General features: G+C 41.2%; 1 protein-coding gene across 1 annotated transcript in view; it reads right to left on the reverse strand.

Moving 5' to 3' along the window:
• cfap65 (cilia and flagella associated protein 65) overlaps window positions 1-18,051 on the reverse strand; it is a 222,722-nt gene that overhangs the window by 49,592 nt on the left and 155,079 nt on the right. The window contains exons 21-22 of the mRNA XM_063049965.1: window positions 15,191-15,367; window positions 12,472-12,538 (exon numbers count right to left, since the gene is read on the reverse strand). Coding sequence (XP_062906035.1) covers window positions 12,472-12,538; window positions 15,191-15,367 — 244 coding nt within the window. The remainder of the gene's footprint in view (window positions 1-12,471; window positions 12,539-15,190; window positions 15,368-18,051) is intronic.

An 18,051-nucleotide genomic window follows, 5' to 3' on the forward strand; every position in this document is an offset into this window, starting at 1 on the left:
TTCCCACCAGGAGAACACAGAAGATCCAGTAATCATCATCTCAAAGAAAGTCAAAATCAAACAGCCGAACAAATATTTTCTATGCACTTTTATTTAGTACATTCATAGAAATTGCTTTCTTTAACTTGCACAGATTTCTGATTTAGGAAAGATGTTCATTTGAGTTCAGTCTGATTTGCACATGCAAAGATCAGCTTAATAGATATTTTTGTAAAGTTGAGTTTGGCAGCTAAATTTTAAACTCACCTCCTGGTGGTGTCACAAATCGTTGATTCATTTTTGAAAATGAAGGACTCTAGAAAATACTAGAGTCTGGGTTAGATACTCCACGAAAAAATATTAAGCAATTATTCTGGTCTAATAGCTGAAATTGGTGTGACAATTGGAACCAACCTATTCCCAAGTATTGCAATTCATGATAAATACATGTTTGTACTGGAATTTCAGCAAAATAACATTTCAGAACTCATAATTATTCTTGATAGGTTAGGGCTCGAAGGGCTATGGGGAGAATGCAGGAGACTGGGACCGAGAGGAAAATTGGATCAGTCATGAAGGAATGTTGGAGCAGATGGCCTAATTCTGCTCCTGTATCTTGGTCTTATTGTGGTCTTAAATTTATTTCCAAAGTATGTATATGTTACCATTTTCATCTAGTATTTTGGTCTAAGAGTTATCATCGTGTCATAAACTTACAAAGCACGAAAACAGGCTTTTCAGCCCACCTCAGGCATGTTGACCTGAGCTAGCACCATTTGCCTGCATTTAGCCCATATCCCACTAAACCTTTCCTATCTACGTGCCTGTCCAAATGTCTTTTAAAGCCTCTGCATCCAACAAAACATTCTCTGCAATTTCGCCATCTTCAGTGGTATCCTACCACTGCATACATCTTTAGCTCCTCTCCATTCTCCGCTTTCCACAGGAATCACTCCCTCTATGATTCTCTTATCCATTCGTCCCTCTCCACTAATCTTCCCCCGGCACTTGTTCCTGTAAGCGGCCCACTCACTGCCTCCCTCACCCCTATTCAGGGCCCCCAAACAGTCCTTGCAGGTGAGGCAACACTTCACATGTGTATGTCTTGGAGTCATCTTCTATATCCAGTGCTTCCGATGGAGGCCTCCTCTATATTGGTGAGATCTGATGTAGATTGGGGGACCACTTTTCAAGCACCTCTGTTCCATCTGCAAAAATGTGGAATTTCCTGGAGGCCACATTTTTATTTTTTCAGAGATACAGTACAGAGTAGCACCTTCAGGCCATGCTGCCCTAGCAACTTCTAACAACCCCAGTTTAACCCTAACCTAATCATGGGACAATTTACAATGACCAGTTAACCTATCTAGTGCCTCTTCAGTCTGTGGGAGGAAACTGGAGTACCTGGGGAGAACCTATGCATTGCATGGGAGGGATGCACAGAGACTCGTACAGAGTATACCAGGATTGAACTCCAAACTCCAACACCTTGAGCTGTAACAGTGTCGTGCTAACCTCTACACTACAGTGGTACCCATCCCTGTTCTGACATTCTGGTCCATACCTCCTCTTCTGCCATGATGAGGGCATTCTTAGGTTGGAGGAGCAACACCTCATATTCTGCCTAGGTAGCCTCCAAGACAGAACATCTTGGCATGTTCATCAATGCCACGAACATCAATTTCTCCAACTTCTGGTAATTTTTCACCCTCCATCTTCCCTCTTCTTCAATTTCCCACTCTGGCCTCTTGCCTTTTCTCCTCACTTGCCTATCACCTCCTCCGGTGCCCCTCCTCCTTCCCTTTCTCCAATGGCCCATTCTCCTCTCCTATCAGATTCCTTCTTCTCCAGCCCTTTACCTTTTCCAGCTCCCAGTTTCTTACTTCATTCCCCTCCCATACCCACCTGGCTTCTGGAGACAGCTTATCTACTGATGTCTATTACAAACCCATGGACTCTCAGAGCTACCTGGACAATACCTCCTCCCATCCTGTTACTTGCAAATACGCCATTCCTATCAACACTGCCCTCAACCACATCTCTTCCGTTCCATGCACGTTTGTTCTCAACCCATCCTCTCGCCACCCTACCAGGGATAGGATTCCTCTTCTCCTCACCTCCGCGTCCAGCACATAATTCTCTGCAACATGCAATATCTGCTACCTCCAATGGGATCCCATCACCAAGCACATCTTTCCCTCTCCCTCCCGCACCCCCCCCCACCTTCTGCTCCCTACACGATTCCCTTGTCCATTTGTCCTTCTTCACTGATTCCTCCTGGCACTTATCCTTGCAAGTGAACAGTGCTACACCTGCCCCTACACCTCTTCTCTCATTACCATTCAGGGCCCAAAAAGTCCTTCCAAGTGAGATGATACTTCACCTGTGAGTCTGTTGGGATCATATACTGTGTTCGGTGCTCCCAGTGTGGCCTCCTGTAGATCGGTAAGACCCGGTATAGACTGGGAGACCCCTTTGCCGAGCACCTATGCTCCGTCCACCAGAAAAACTGGGATCTCCCAGTGGCCACCCATTTTAATTCCACCTTCCGTTCCCATTCCGATATGTCTATCCATGGCCTCCTTCACTGGCATGATCAGGCCACAAACAAGAGAAAATCTGCAGATGCTGGAAATTCAAGCAACACACACAAAATGCTGGAGGAACTCAGCAGGCCAGACAGCATCTATGGAAAAAACTAGAGTCAATGTTCCAGGCCAAGACACTTCAGCCTGCTGAGTTCCTACAGCATTTTGTGTGATGAGGCCACACTCAGGTTGGAGGAACAACACCTTATATTCCATCTGGGTGGCCTCCAACCTGATGGCATGAACATCAATTTCTCAAACTTCTGGTAATGACTCTCACCTCTCCTTCACCATTCTTTATCCCCTTTTTCCTCTCTCACTTTGTCTCCTTGCCTGCCCATCGCCTCCCTCTGGTGCTCCGCTGTCCTCTCCTAACAAACCACCCCTTCTCCAGCCCTATATCTCTTTCACCAATCTATCTTTATCAGCTCCTCTGGCCATATGGCCACTTATTACATATAACCACTAGCCTCTGGGTGAAAAATGTTGCCCCCCACATCCCCTTCAATTTTCTCCCCTCTCACCTTCTTTTACCCCTCATAAATTCACATATCTCTATAATGGACTTACTATCAAGGATGCTACAACTCATGTTCTCAGTAACATTTATTTACATATTTATTTATCATTATTTTTTGTATTTACTTGTCTATAGTTTTTCATTGATTCTATTGTATTTCTTTGTTCTATTGTGAACACCTGCAAGAAAATGAATCTCAGGGTCGTAAATGGTGACATCTAAGTACTTTGATGATAAATTTACTTTGAACTTGGATAATGGTACCCTTAGCCTGCTACTGTCCAGGGGAAAAATGTCATAGCCTATTATTAATCATATCCTCCAATCCCAGTAACACTGTTATGGATCTTTTTTGCATCTTTTCTATTTATATTCCAGATTATAAATGAGAGATTATCTATATAGAGAGTGGTGGATATGTGGAACACCCTGCACAGGTGGTGGTGGAGGCAGATATACTAGGGACATGTCAGAGACATGTAAGATAGACACATGGATGACAAAAAATAGAGGGCTGTGTAGGAGGGAAGGGTTAGATTGTCTGAGAGAAAGTTAAAAGGTCAGCACAGTAACGTGGGCCAAAGGGCCTCTACTGTGCTGTAATGTTCTATGTTCTATGTTCTAATTATTATCAAATGTCTAGATGGAAACATGCAAATCACAAATTGCTTCATGTGTTTCCTACATTGTCACATTAATCAAATTCCCCACTAACTGTAAATCATTTTGGAATGTATAAATACAATGATGTTTTCTTTCAAAAGTATTACATTTTGGTAGGAAGAACATGAAGGCCAATGTAAACTAAAGAACGTAATTCTAAAGGGAGTGTGTGAACAAAGAGATCTAGGATATAGGCACACAGTTTGTTGAAAGTGGCAGGGATGTTGGGAAAGTGGTTTAAAAACATTGGGGATCCTGGGATTTATAAATAGAGGTATAGAACACAAGAGCAGGGAAATCATATTGGTTCTTTATAAAAATTAGTTCAGCATGGCTGGAATTTGATGCCCAGTTCTGTAAGATAAGAACATGCAAAACCTTTAGAGAAAGTTCAGGAAAGATTCACTCAAACAATTCCAGAAATGAAGGACGTTAGTTTTGTAGACAGACTAGGGAACCTGGGGTTGTTCTTGGAACAGAGAAGGTTGTGAGAGGATGTGATGGATTATACTTGGAAGCATGAGAGCAATGGATGGAGTAGACGGGCAAAAACTGAACCACTAGGTAGAAAGTTCAAGAACAAGAGGATGATGGAAATTGGAACCAAAAGTTGCTGCTTCAAAAAGGGTCCTCAACATCCAGGACATACCCTCTACATAATACTACCATCAAAGAGGAGGTACAGGAGCCTGAAGACACACTCTCAATTTTTGAGGAACAGCTTCTGCCATCAGATTTCTGAATAGACAATGAACCCCTAAACACCGGCTCATTTTTTTGCTTTCATTTCGCACTATTTAATAAACTTATATAACTTATCATTTATTTTATGTATTGCATTGTTCTGCTGCAGCAGAACAACAAATTTCACAACTTATTTCAGTGATAGTAAACCTGATTCTGATTTGGATTCGGAAGTAGCATGAGGAAGACTTTTGTATGAAGGGAGATGTTTAGGTCTAAAATGGCCAGGATGCAAGGAAGAATTCTCCTGTTCTTTATTTTAGGTCTGAAAAGGACTGAGAAATGAAGAGAAAGAATCTGCAGAGCCAAAGGGATAAGGCGGGGAAGCAGGACTAGCTGCGTTGCTCATAGGATTGGTGCAGACCTAGAAGATCAAATCATCTGCATCTTGCTCTAAGGGACAAAACCTCAGTGTGCAGGTCCCATCCGCTTGCACAGGTGGACATTAAAGGTCTCAGTGCACTGTTCAAAGGAAGACAGGCACTTTCCTGTAATCATTTGCCAATATTCCTCCTACAGCAAATACCACCAAAAAATAACAGAAACCAGACGTGGGCTGTTGTTGGCATGGGATGGCTGTGGCATTACAAACAAAACATTGCATCCCAAAACTGACTCACTGTATTCTGAGGCATTCCGACGATGCAGCATAGTGCAACTATTTACCTGCTCTCACAAAGAAAGACTTCCATTTATGGAGCACTGTTCATAATCTCAAGATGGCCGTAGCACTCTGCAGCTAGCGAAATACTTTTGAGATCTATATTCTCTGGTGCATTCTGGGAAATGCAATACACAATCGTTTTCAGCAGGGTACTAGAAAGCTCTTGCAAACATTGAAACCTCTTGAGGCTGATTGCAAGTCCTGACCACCTCCACTAGCCACAATCTCAACCACCAAGCCCACCAGTTTAAATCTCAGCATCCCCATGATGTGGGTTGAGGGAGAATGATTGGCCAGGATGCAAGGGAGAATTCTCCTGTTCTTTATCTTAAAGAAAGCAGACAGGGTCTCAGTTTAATATCTGACTGACATCCCTTCCAGAACTGTAGTAATATCCCTGCTGCAGTGGGTGATATCCACTGTGCAATATCAGTTTGTCTGTTCAATAGACCTTGAATGCATAACCTTTTGGCTCAGAAAATGAAAATACTGCCCACCAGCCCTTGGATAATTTCTTGACTATATTGGTTTAACAACCGGTTATAGGAAATCCACAAACATATCATTGTTATTGATGTGGTAATCTTCAAAATTTCAAAGTTCAATGTAAATTTATTATCAAAGTATGTATATGTCACTATTTACTACAATGAGATGCATTTTCTTGCAGGTATTCACTAAGAACAAAGAAATACAATGGAATCAATGAAAAACTACACAGCAACATAGATGCCAAATAACAACAAAGGTCACAAACAACATCCAGTTTCCACAGTGCAAGACTAATGCAATCACATCAGTGCTAGCATACTAAGATTCGAAGTGTTCAAGACCATTCATTGATTAGGATTTCCTGAAGCCAATGGATCAATGATTGTAGGCAGAGCAATATTAGGGATGTGAGATTTTGAAGATCTTATACAATAAAATAAAGCACAGAAAATGGAAAGTCTCAGCAGGTCAGGTATCATCTGTGGAGCGAGAGGCTGTGGAATCACTTTCAAGGACTCTACAATTTAATGTCCTCAATATTATTTATTTATTAATATTATTATTACTCATTTTGCTTTGTTTTTACACAGTTTGTGTTCTTTTGCACATTAGTGGCTTGTTAGTCTTGGTGTGTATTTTTTTATTGATTCTACTGTATTTCTTTGTTCTGTGAATGGCTGCAAGAAAATGAATCTCAGGGTAGCATATGGTGACATACAAGTACTTTGAAGATATACTTACTTTGAACTTTGCGAGATCAGGATCACAATCAGGTTTATTATCACTGACCCATGTCATGTAATTTGTTTTGTGGCAGCAGTGTGGTGCAAGACAAGCAATTACTAGGTTACAATAAGAAATAAAATAAATAGAGGAATACCTTTCCATATACAAGACTGAATAGTGATTTTTTTTAGAGGCATATAAAACCACGAGGAGCATAGTTGGAGTCTTGCAGGGTTGGGGAATCAAACACAAGAGGGCATCGGCTTAAAGTGAGCTTTAATTGGAACTTGAGGGGCAATGTTTTTAAACAGAAGGTGGTATATACAGTATGCGGAATGAGCTGTCAGAGGAAGTGGTTGAGGCAGGTATCATAACAAATTTTAAAAGGCAGTTGGATAGATACATGGATTGGAAAGGATAGAGGGTTATGAGCCAAATGGGGCTTGCTTGGATAAGCAACTTGGTTGGTATGGACCAAATGGGCTGAACAGCCTGTTTCCATGCTATATAACTCTATGACTCTAAAGGACTCTATGATTTGAAAGGTTAAGTAGTTGAGGTACCATAACTTTCAAGACCACTGAACACGTGGTGAGATTTGGGAGTAGGCTAAATTGTAGGCTTCTATTTGGTGAAATTCTGCGATTGTACATCATAATAGAGCATTCCAACGTCACTGTGTGCATACATTCTGATATTCTGTGACTCTAACAACAATGTGTGTTACATGTAAACACCTTCAATATTGTAAAAGAAACTACAACCCTGAAGGACTGCCGACCCCAAACCATGTTCAATTAATTATCACATGTATATTGAAACATACAGTGAAGTTTGTCATTTGCATTAACAACCAACGCAACTTAATAATGTGCTGGGGGAAGCCCACAAGTATTGCCATACATTCCACCACCAACATAGCATGTCCATATCTAGAGACTTTGAGGTAGGACACTTGGTACATTTGATAGAGAGGTACAAATTGATTCTTAAGTTCTGTGGAGCAGGTAGACGTTACAAAGAAGAGATAAAGAAATGCCACAGAAGAAATTCAAAAACCAGGACGACAGCTTTAAAATCAAAGCATTGGAAAATAAGAGTCAGTGCCGATCACCATGCAGAAAAAGAATAGACAAATCAAACAAATTCAGATGCATTTATCACATGAATATTGAAACATACAGTGAAATGTGTCATTTGCAGTAACAACCAATATAGCCAAGGATGTGCTGGAGCAACCCACAAGTGTCACCACGCATCCGGTGCCAACATAACATACTCACCATGTTCAGCAGCAGCAACAACAGCAAATCAGAACAAGACAACATCAGCAAAAACAAGCCCCTTTCCCACCATCCCAAATACCCACCCCCTCACACACACACACACACACACACAGTGGGTAGGCCTCCTCTGGGCCGGGCCTCCGCTCCTTGGTCTGGGTCACTTAGACTCGTAAAAGTGCAAGTTAGAACACAAGTGGTGATGTTTTAGAGATATGCACTAACCAAAATGTAGACCACAAGACATAGGAACAGAATTGTGCCACGATGAGCACTTTGACCCAAGGACAGAATCCAAAGGAGATATCACAGCTAAAAGCAGAGACCATGCTATTCACAACTCAAGGAGGCACAGTGGAGCAGCTGATAGAGCTGCTGTCTCAGCTCCCATAACATGGGTTTGATCCTGACCTCCAGGGATATCTCTGTGGATCATAAACACAAGAAGTTCTACAGATGCTAGAAATCCAAAACAACTCATACAAAATGCTGGAGGAACTCAGCAAGTCAGGCAGCATCTCTGTTGAGGAATAAGCAGTCGATATTATGGGCATTAGGACTTGATGAAGGGTCTCGGCCCAAAACTTCAACTGGTTATTGTTCTCTATAGATGATGCCTGACCTTCCGCGTTCCTCCAGCATTTTGTGTATGTCCGTGTGGAGTTTGCACATTCTCCTTGTGACCTTGTGGGTTTCCTCAGAGTACTTGTTTCCTCATGTATCCTAAAGATACAGAGTTGATAGGTTAATTGCACAATGTGAATTGCCTCTAGTCTGAGGTGTGTGGTAGAATTATGTCACAACTGTCTAATTCTAAATTATAAGTACTACTGTCATTATCAAAGTCTAAAACCAAAGACCATGCATGTAAGCTGAGAGGGGTAAATTCAAAGGAGGTGTGTGGGGCAAGTTGCTTTTACACAGAGAATGGTGGGTCCCAGGAATGCGCTGCCGGGGATGATGGTGGAGTAAAATAAGATTGAGATATTCAAGAGGCTCTTAGACAGACACATGAAAGTACAGTACATGCAAGGATATGGGCATTGTGCAGGCAGAAGAGAGTAGTTTGGTTGGGCACTTGATTACTAATATAATTAGTCCGGCTCATTATAGTGGGCTGAAAGGCCTGTTCCTGTGCTATTTTCTATGTTCTAACTGTGCAAGTTATTGATGAGCCACACTTATTGAATTCTGTAATTTCTTATTCCCCCTTCCATAGAAAGTAGACCATTAAGCTGGAAAGGATGCAGAGAAGATTCACAAGAATTTTCCTGAGTGCAGGCTTGTGTCATAAGGAGAGGATGGACAGGCTGGTATGTTTTTCCCTGGAGGACAGGAGGTGTGATCAGATAGAGGTATATAATAACATTATGGGGAGTAGATAATGTGGATGGTCACGATCTTTTCTTCCCAGTGATGGAGGGTCTAAAACTTGAGGACACATATTTAAGCTGAGAGAGGAAAGACTTAAAAGGGAACTGAGTGGTAGTGGGTACATGAAACAAGCTGCTAGAAGAATCTATAGAAGTGGGTACAAGTACAATGCTTAAAAGACATTTAGTCAGGTAAATGGATAGAAAGAGCTTAGAAGGATTTTGACCATAATCAGGCAACCTGCATTTTCAATGACTTATTTTCAAGGACTCTGCAACTCATGTTCAATATTATTTTTTATTATTATTATTACTATTTGTTTTTTCTTTCTGTATCTGCAGGATTTATTCCACTACATCTTAACTACATTCTACAGAGGCGTGGTTGAGAGTGTGCTGACATTTTGCATCACAACCTGGTACTCCAGTTGCAGTGCTGTCAACAAAAAAAGCCTTGCGGGGGTGGTTAGGGGAGCAGAGAAGATTATTGGGGTCTCCCTACCTTCTGTCCAAGACCTCTTTCAGAGTCAATGCCTCCAGAAGACACAGTATATCATTAAAGACCTCACACCCTCTCCACAAACTATTTGTTCTTCTGCCATCAGGCAAACGTTACAGGAGCAACAAAACTAAAACCACAAGGCTACTAAACAGCTTCCTCCCACAGGCAGTCAGACTGCTAAATAGCTGCTCCACCTGACTCTGCTTTGGACACTTAACTTGCACTGAACACTTATAACTGATTTAACTGACATGTGGCTGTTGTGTTTTACTATTTATTGTTATGTTTATTATTTAGTGTTGCGTTTGTTATGTTATGATTGCACTGCCCCTGAGAAACGCTGTCTCATTCTGCCCTGCAGAGCTGTTGTATGGTTAGAATGACAAAGTTTTTTTTCTGAATCATTTTGAATCTTTGATTTGTCATCTTTTGCACATTGGTTGTGTTTTTAATTTTTCATTGATTCTCCAGTGTTTCTTTGTATCGACTATGAATAGCTGCAAGAAAATGAATCACAAAGGTTCATTTGGTGACATGCTGTATATGTGCATTGATAATAAAATTACTTTGAACTTTGAAATGGGATTATGTCAGAAAGACATTTTGATCAGCATGGACAGGTTGCAATGAAGGGCTTGTTGCTATGCAGTCCCACTGTGATCTATGATGTACGGGGAGTTGATGGGAATGTGAAGAGGTTTCAATGAGACTAGCATAAATAAGTGCTTGATGGTCAGTATAGACTCAGTGGGCCAAAAGGCCTGTACTGACACTATAGAATGCAAGGGAGGGGCACAGTTAGTTTGTTATCTTGAAACCACAGACTCTAATATAACCAGCAGCTTTTCTTCCCCAGATGACCACAGTGTTCTAGACAGGCCAGAAGAAAGGCAAATGTTTATTTTTACTGTCAGAAGTCAACACAGCTCATCCGGAATCCTCTCTGATATTTCACATGCTGTATAATTAATGGGCATGTATGTGCTAGTTGATGGTCAGAGGGATTTTCTTTTTCATTCTCCAGTGTGAGGTTATTAGATTAAAGAAGTGAAAGCTGAGGCTATTGATGGTAATTTTATATGGCTCCCTCCCTGGGAATTTCCCAGACCAATGGTATTCCGGTGCACCTGCTCTATGGTTTGTTTAAGGAAATAGCAAGGTACACAGCTTGGCAGAGATAACCTTCATTGGTATGTTTTTTCATAAAATAAAATTTCGCTTGAAGGAAAATATTTATCAACCCTTACTGCATTGCACATGGCCACTCCCCAGCTGCATTTAACACAACCTGTATTTGATGCAAACTTAGAATATTCACTACCCTATGAGACGGTTTCCATTTGTTGATTTGTCGGGCAGTCAGAAAAGTAAGGAACTTGCACTTATATCAACTCACACGAAATGCTGGAGGAACTCAGCAGTTCAGCCTGCATCTATGAAAATAAATAAACAGTCCACACTTCAGGCCGAGTCCCTTCTTCCAGCATTTTGTGTGTGTTGCTCTGGATTTTCAGCATCTGCAGGATCTCCTGTGCTTATGACTTGAAATGATATATAGCCTTTCACAATTTCAGCAGATCACATAAAGATACAGTCAGTTATGCAATTTTGAAGTGTCATTTTGTTTAAGACATACAATGAGTGGTTATTGGTGTTAACTGGGATGCAACTGACCGATAAATGTTTAAACATAGCCTGAATCATAGAAGAGCATTTGTAAAATACTTCCCTAAATCGGGTCTCCCTAAAGTCTGGGAATCCTTGAAATTGGCGTCACAGGTAGATAGTGTTGTAAAGAAAGAATTTGGCACAATGGCTGTCATAAATCAGGAATTGGGATGTTATGCTGATGTTGTATAAGATGTTGGTGAGGTCAAATTTGGAGTATTATGTGCAGTTCTGGTCATCAGTGGTGTATCACAGGGACTGGTGCTGGGCCCTTGTTGTTTGACATCTATATCAATGATTTGGATGATAATGTGGTAAACTGGATCAGCAAAATTTTCAGATGACACAAAGAATGGGGTGTAGTGCACAGTGAGAAAGGCTATCAACGCTTGCAGTGGGATGTAGAAAATGGACTGAAAAACGGCAGTTGGAAATTAATGCAGACAAGTGTGAAGTGGTGCACTATGGGAGGACAGAGGATGGGAAGACTTACATGGTGAGCAGTAGGGCACTGAGGAGTATAGTAAAAGAGGGATCTGGGAATACAGATCTATAATTCTTTGAAATTGGAATCACAAAGAGAGAGAGAGAGAGAGCCGTAAAGAAAGCTTTTGGCACATTGGTCAAAGTACTGAGTACAGGAGTTGGGATGTATGTTGAAATTGTATAAGACGCTGGTGAAACCAAATTTGGAGTAGTATGTGCAGTTCTGTTCACCTACCTACAGGAAAGATACCAATAAGATTGAAAAAGTGCAGAGAAAATTCACAAGGATGTTGCCGAGACTTGAGTATCTAAGTTATAGGGAAATGTTGAACAGATTAGGACTTTGTTTCCCTGGAGAGTAGGAGACTAGGGGTGTTTTGATAGATGTATACAAAATTATTAAGGGTATAGATAGGGTGATGCAAACAGGTTTATTCCATTGAGGTTGGGTGAGACTATAACTAGAGGTCATTGGTTAAGAGTAAAAGGTGAAATATTGTAGGGGAATCTGAGGGTAATGTCTTCATTCAGAGGTTAGTGAGAGTGTGGAACAAACTGCCAGCAGAAGATGGTTGATTAGAACATCTAAGAGATGTTTGGATGAGTACATGGATGGGAAGGGTATGGAGGGCTATGGTCCAGGCGCAGGTTGATGGCGCTAGGCAGGATAATAGTTCAGTATGGATTAGATAGGCCAAACAGCCTATTTCAGTGCTGTAGTGCTCTGACTCTATAGGGTGATCTCATCCAACATGAAACAAATAACTCCCTACAGATCCTTACCAGAATTTCTCGACCATGGGAAAGCTTCAGGAGAACAGGAATGCGATCAGTTCCCAAAAATTCATGTCTGAGGGAAGAAAATATAGACATCAATCCTTTGCATGGACAATACCTTATGTAAACAGCTTCCATTTGCTCGTGCAAAAAATGTTGGTGATTAGGTGTTATGAGAACTCAGCACAATAAAAATTGGAAATAAAAGAATCAGTGTAATTGAAGAAATTTAAATACATTCTAGTTTAAAAATGCGAGTTAGTTTTGAACCAACCTACACAACCCTAATGACTGCAGACCAAACTCAATGCAATGCAGCTAGAACATGAACGTTAAGAATATACATTTCCCTTTTGTCAAATTAAGGTTAACTTTCAACATACTTCACCCAGTGTTACCACCACTGTACGTATAACATATTAGCTCAAGTTCAGCATTCTTCTGGGGCCAAGATGCAGAACACAGTACTAACAGTCACACACAGTACATATAGCAGAAAAAGATACAGTTACAAAAAAATTTTTAAAAGCAATAATATAGCCCAAGTTGCTAAGTGTCATGGCCTATAGGTTGATGGTGCATGGATGTTATCCTGGAGCATTGTTTCTGCAACAACAGCCCGCAGCAATTTTTCATCTCGTGCAAATGCAGCTTCAAATGAACGCAATCCAGCTTGTCTTTCCAGAAGCAAACACTGAAGGACAGCACTGACAGGAGGAGCCAGCTTCCAACCCAGTACAGAATCCAGTGGCACCCAACCTCCCCAGTGGCCACAACAGGTGACCTCAAGGAATGAGGGCCTAGTCCACATCACAACTGGGCCATGCAGCTCCCCACCATTGATCTTGCCAATGAACTAGTGAATTGGACTTGCAGTATTACCAATGTCCGACAGGGTCTTGCGATCACAATAAAAACGTCCTAGCCAATCATTTCCATCATTTGTTGGATTGCACACCGCCTCTGATGCCTTCTTCCCTGGGTGGCTGAAGCAGGCTGCTAGGTGGCGCATAAAAGGTCTAGCTCCACCACTATCGAGCAACTCTTTGGTGGAGTAGACCTGCCATACGTGAAGTTCCTAATACAGCACAGCACAGGCCCATGATGTTGTGTCAATCCTTTAACCCTATTCCGAGATCAATCTTAGCCTTCCCTCCCACATTGCTCTCCACTTTTCTTTCATCCATGTGCCTATCTAAGGGTTTCATAGATGTTTCTTAGATGATTAGTTTCCTTGACCACCACTCCTCACAGCACATTCCACATACCTACACTCTCTGTGTAAAAAATCTACCTCTGACATCCTCTTATACTTTCCTCCAATCTGCTTAAAATCATGACCCCTCATGTTAGCCATTTCTCCCCTGGGAAAAAAATCTCTGACTTTATACTCAATCTATGTCGCTATTATCTTGTACAGTACTATCCTAGTTTCTCATCCTCCACTCCAGAGAGAAAAGACCCAACTCACTTAACCTGCCTTCATTAGACATGCTCTCTAATCCAGGCATTATCCTGGTAAATCTCCTCTGCACCCTCTCTAAAGCTTCCATAACCTTCCTGTAATTAGGAATTTGAGTTCTCAAGGGCCTTGAATAGTATTATTTGATGTTGGGGTACAATTATTTTATGCTTTAATTAAAGTAAAATATTCTGCAAAATTCACAGACTTTTGTACTTCAGCTTAAGGTTAGAAATGGATGAGTTGACCATGCATCTACTTTCTGAGGGGGCTGAAGAGAGTTGGACTATGCACATACATACTCATGACATTCTATAGATGCACAGTAGAAAGCATCCTAACAAGATGCATCACTGCTTGGTACAGAAACTGTACTGTGGCAGACAGGAAGACTCTACGACGGGTAGTCAAAACCGTCCAATGCATCACCATCACCAGCCTACCCACTATCAAGGACATATATACAGAAAGGTCCTGGAAAAGGACCAGTCATGTCATAGAGGATTCCACCCACCCTGCTCATGGACTGTTTGTCTCACTCACATCAGGAAGGAGTTTATATAGCATCCATGGCAGGACCACCAGACTCAAAAACAGTTCCTTCCCCCAAGCAGTGAAGCTAATCAACACCTCCACCCACTAACCACCCCTCCACATCCCCAACCATCACTACTTTATTATTTCCTGTCAGTCATCTTCTTGAGTGCCAAGGTAGCACAGTGGTTAGCACAGCGAGGGGCACTAGAGTATGGAATTCATTTCCGGCACTGTCTGTGAGGAGTTTGTATTTTCTATCTGTGACCACATGGGCTTCCTCCAGGTGCTCTGGTTTTCTCCTACAGTCTGAAGATGTACCGTCTAGTAGGTTAATAGGTCATTGTAAATTGACCCATGATTAGGATAGTGTCAAGTCACAAGGCTCAGCTCAAAAGGCGTATTCTGTGTTGTATCTCTAAATAAATAAAATAAATAAATTATCTAATGTACAGACACTCCTGTGCCTCGAGTCACTTTATGAGCATACAATCAATTTATATAAGCTATTTATATTTATTGTGTTTCTTAATTTATTATTGTGTTCTTTATCTTATTGTGTTTTTTTGACACTGCATCAGATCAGGAGCAACAATTGTTTTGTTCCCTTTACACTTGTGTACTGGAAATAACATTAAACAATCTTGAATGAGATTTGTATTGTGCTCTGCAAACTGAAACTCACATGTAGGCGCTCCAGGCCATCTCTAGGTTCAAAAGCAAACTTGCCTGTAGGTAAGTTGAATGGTTTCTCGCTGCCCGGGATTGAGGCAGCCAGATTTTGGCTCCACAGTGAAAAGCCGATTGTCCTCGATTCTCATCTCATGCAGTTCAGTGGGGTTGAATTCTCCTGTCTCCGTCCAGTACTCCAGATCCAGCTGCTGGTCCACTGGAAATAGGAAGGCCCTTAGGAGCAGCCAATCAAAGACAAAAATTATTGTCCCTCAGAGTTTAAGCTTGGTATATAGAGTCATAGTCAAAAATAAACCAAGAAATAAATAAATCGTACAAAGGAGGAGTGGCAAGGTAGTGATCATGGTGTTCAGAAATCTGACGTCCAGAATTTATACTGTACCGAAAACGTAGAAACCCATTTGATTCAGATAATGTAGGATATTTATTCCTGAAACTTAAATAATATGCACCCATTCCTAATGACTGCACCCAGCTGAGATAATTTGTAATGAGTATCCTAATTTGAAAGCAACTTATTTTGAAAGCAAAATAACAATGGAAGCATAATTTTTCTCAGAGATTGAGAGGATGTTATTAGCTCTAGTTGTATGATGGCACCCAGTCAGAAGGTCTTGGTTTAGAGTCACTTACAACCACAGAAACAGCTCAACTTATCCATTCCAACTGTAGTGCCCAGTGAGCTAGAGCCTCTGCCCAATTTGGCCCATAGTCTTTAAGCCTCTCCTATCCATGTACTTATCTGGATGGCTTTTAAATGTCGCTAATGTGTCACTTCTACCACTATTTCTGGCAGCTCCTTCCAAATACACACCACCCTTTGTTTGAAGAAGCTGCCCCTAATGTCCCTTTTAAATATAATATAGAAAACTGCGTCCAGTTCACTGGTTCATTGGCAAGACCAACATCAGGGAGGCAGTGTGTCCTCAGTTGTTGCATGAACCAGGAGCCACCCTGCTGCATTGCCTGATGTAGCCACCCACACAAGGATACTCTGGAGGCGCTGTAGGAGAGAGCAGAGGCATGCGGGCACACTGGAGTCTGTGCTGGCCCCTCCTGTCAGTGTTATTTTGTGGAAGACAAGCTGGATTGCGTTCATTTGCGGCTGCATTATAGCTTGATGAGAACTGCTGTGAGTTTGTTCTTGTAGAAACATAACTCCAGGACATTATCCTATACACCATCAATCTTCAGGCCATGAAATTCAAGGACTTAGGCTATATTATTTTTGTGACTGTATGTTTCTCTGCTATTGTAACGATTTGCGTTATACATGCCTTGTGCTGTGTGTGACTGTTGGTGCTGTGTTTTTCACCTTGGCCCAGAAGTACCACTGTTTCATTTGCCTGTATTCATGTGTATGGTTGAATGATTTGAACTTGAAATCTTTCACCTCTGATCTTAAACCTATTTCCTCGTGTGCTTAGCATCCCCTCACTGGGAAAAAGACTATGTGCTTTCACCCTGTCTGTGCCACTCATGATCTAATATACCTCTATCAGGTCATCCCTCAAGCTCCTTCTGGGAAATGAAGTTTTAGTCTACACAAGCTCACTATGTAACAAAAGCTCCCAAGTCCTGCAACATCCTGGTAAATCCCATAATACAATTTTCAGGAAAGTCTATATTCTATAGCTACCCACATTGTATTGCTCTATGTTCATCTGCTATAATTCTTCAAATATTCACCCTGACATTATCCATAATTAATCCAATGGAATATAACATGTATCCAGTCATTAATGAATACCACAAAACATTTTAGTATTTTCATTATTAGCACCTTAAAGATGATGTAAAATGTATGGGAAAATTTGTGGAAAATCAAATTTCTAGAGGCCAGGTCAAATGAAACCTGCAGAAATCCAGTGGCCGTTGTTGTTCTGCAACTGTTCACAGAAATTTGTGTTAAGAGCTTGTTATAATAAAACACCAAGGAAACTGCATAAGGGATGTGTGCACTGACAGCTCAGTGGTCTGGGTTAGGCTAATGATGCCAGTATCATAGATATGAATGTAAGAAAGGAAGGAGAATTGCACTACTTGATTAGGGAGAACATCATAGCACAACCCAGAAGGGTTGTCTCTGGGAGAAGCTCTAGCAAGGATATATCGGTCAAACTTAAAAATAGGAAAGAAGGAATCACTTTGATGAGATTACATGTATAGACTTACTCAGTAGATAGTGGAAATTAGGGAAGTATATTTTTGGAAATATATCACAGACAGGTGTCGATCTAATAATGTTGTAAAAGTAGGTGATTTTAACCACCAATATTGATTGGGACTGCCTTATTACTAAGTGATTAGAGAGGGTGGAGTTTCAGAATCAGAATCTGGTTTATTATCATGACAAATGTCGTGAAACCTGTTGTTTTGCAGCAGCAAAACAATGCAATACATAAAATATACCATAACTTACAATAAGGAACATGTACAAAAATTTAAATAAGTACTGCAAAAAGAGAACAAAAATAGTGAGGCAGTGCTCATGGGTTCATTGTCCGTTTGCAAATCTGACGGCAAAGGGAAAGAAGCTGTTCCTAAAACGATGTGTGTGTGTCTCCAGGATCCTTTTCTTTCTCTCTGATGGTAGCAATGAGCAAAGGTCATGTCCTGGGCAGTGGGGGCCCTAAATGAAGTATGCCACTTTTTTTTTTGAGGGTTTGGCTTTTGAAGATGTCTTCAACGGTGGAAAAGCTAATGCCCATGATACAGCTGGTGGGGATTACTACAATCTGCAGCTTTTGCCAATCCTCTGCAGTGTCCTCTCCATACAAGACAGTGATACAACCATTTAACTATTTGCTAAATCTATCAAGGAAAGTCTTAGTACATAGAACATAGAACATGATACCACAGTACAGGCCCTTTGGCCCACGATGCTATGCCAATCT

This window comes from Mobula hypostoma, chromosome 6 (assembly GCF_963921235.1).
Source record: "Mobula hypostoma chromosome 6, sMobHyp1.1, whole genome shotgun sequence".
Classification (NCBI taxonomy): Eukaryota; Metazoa; Chordata; class Chondrichthyes; order Myliobatiformes; family Myliobatidae; genus Mobula; species Mobula hypostoma.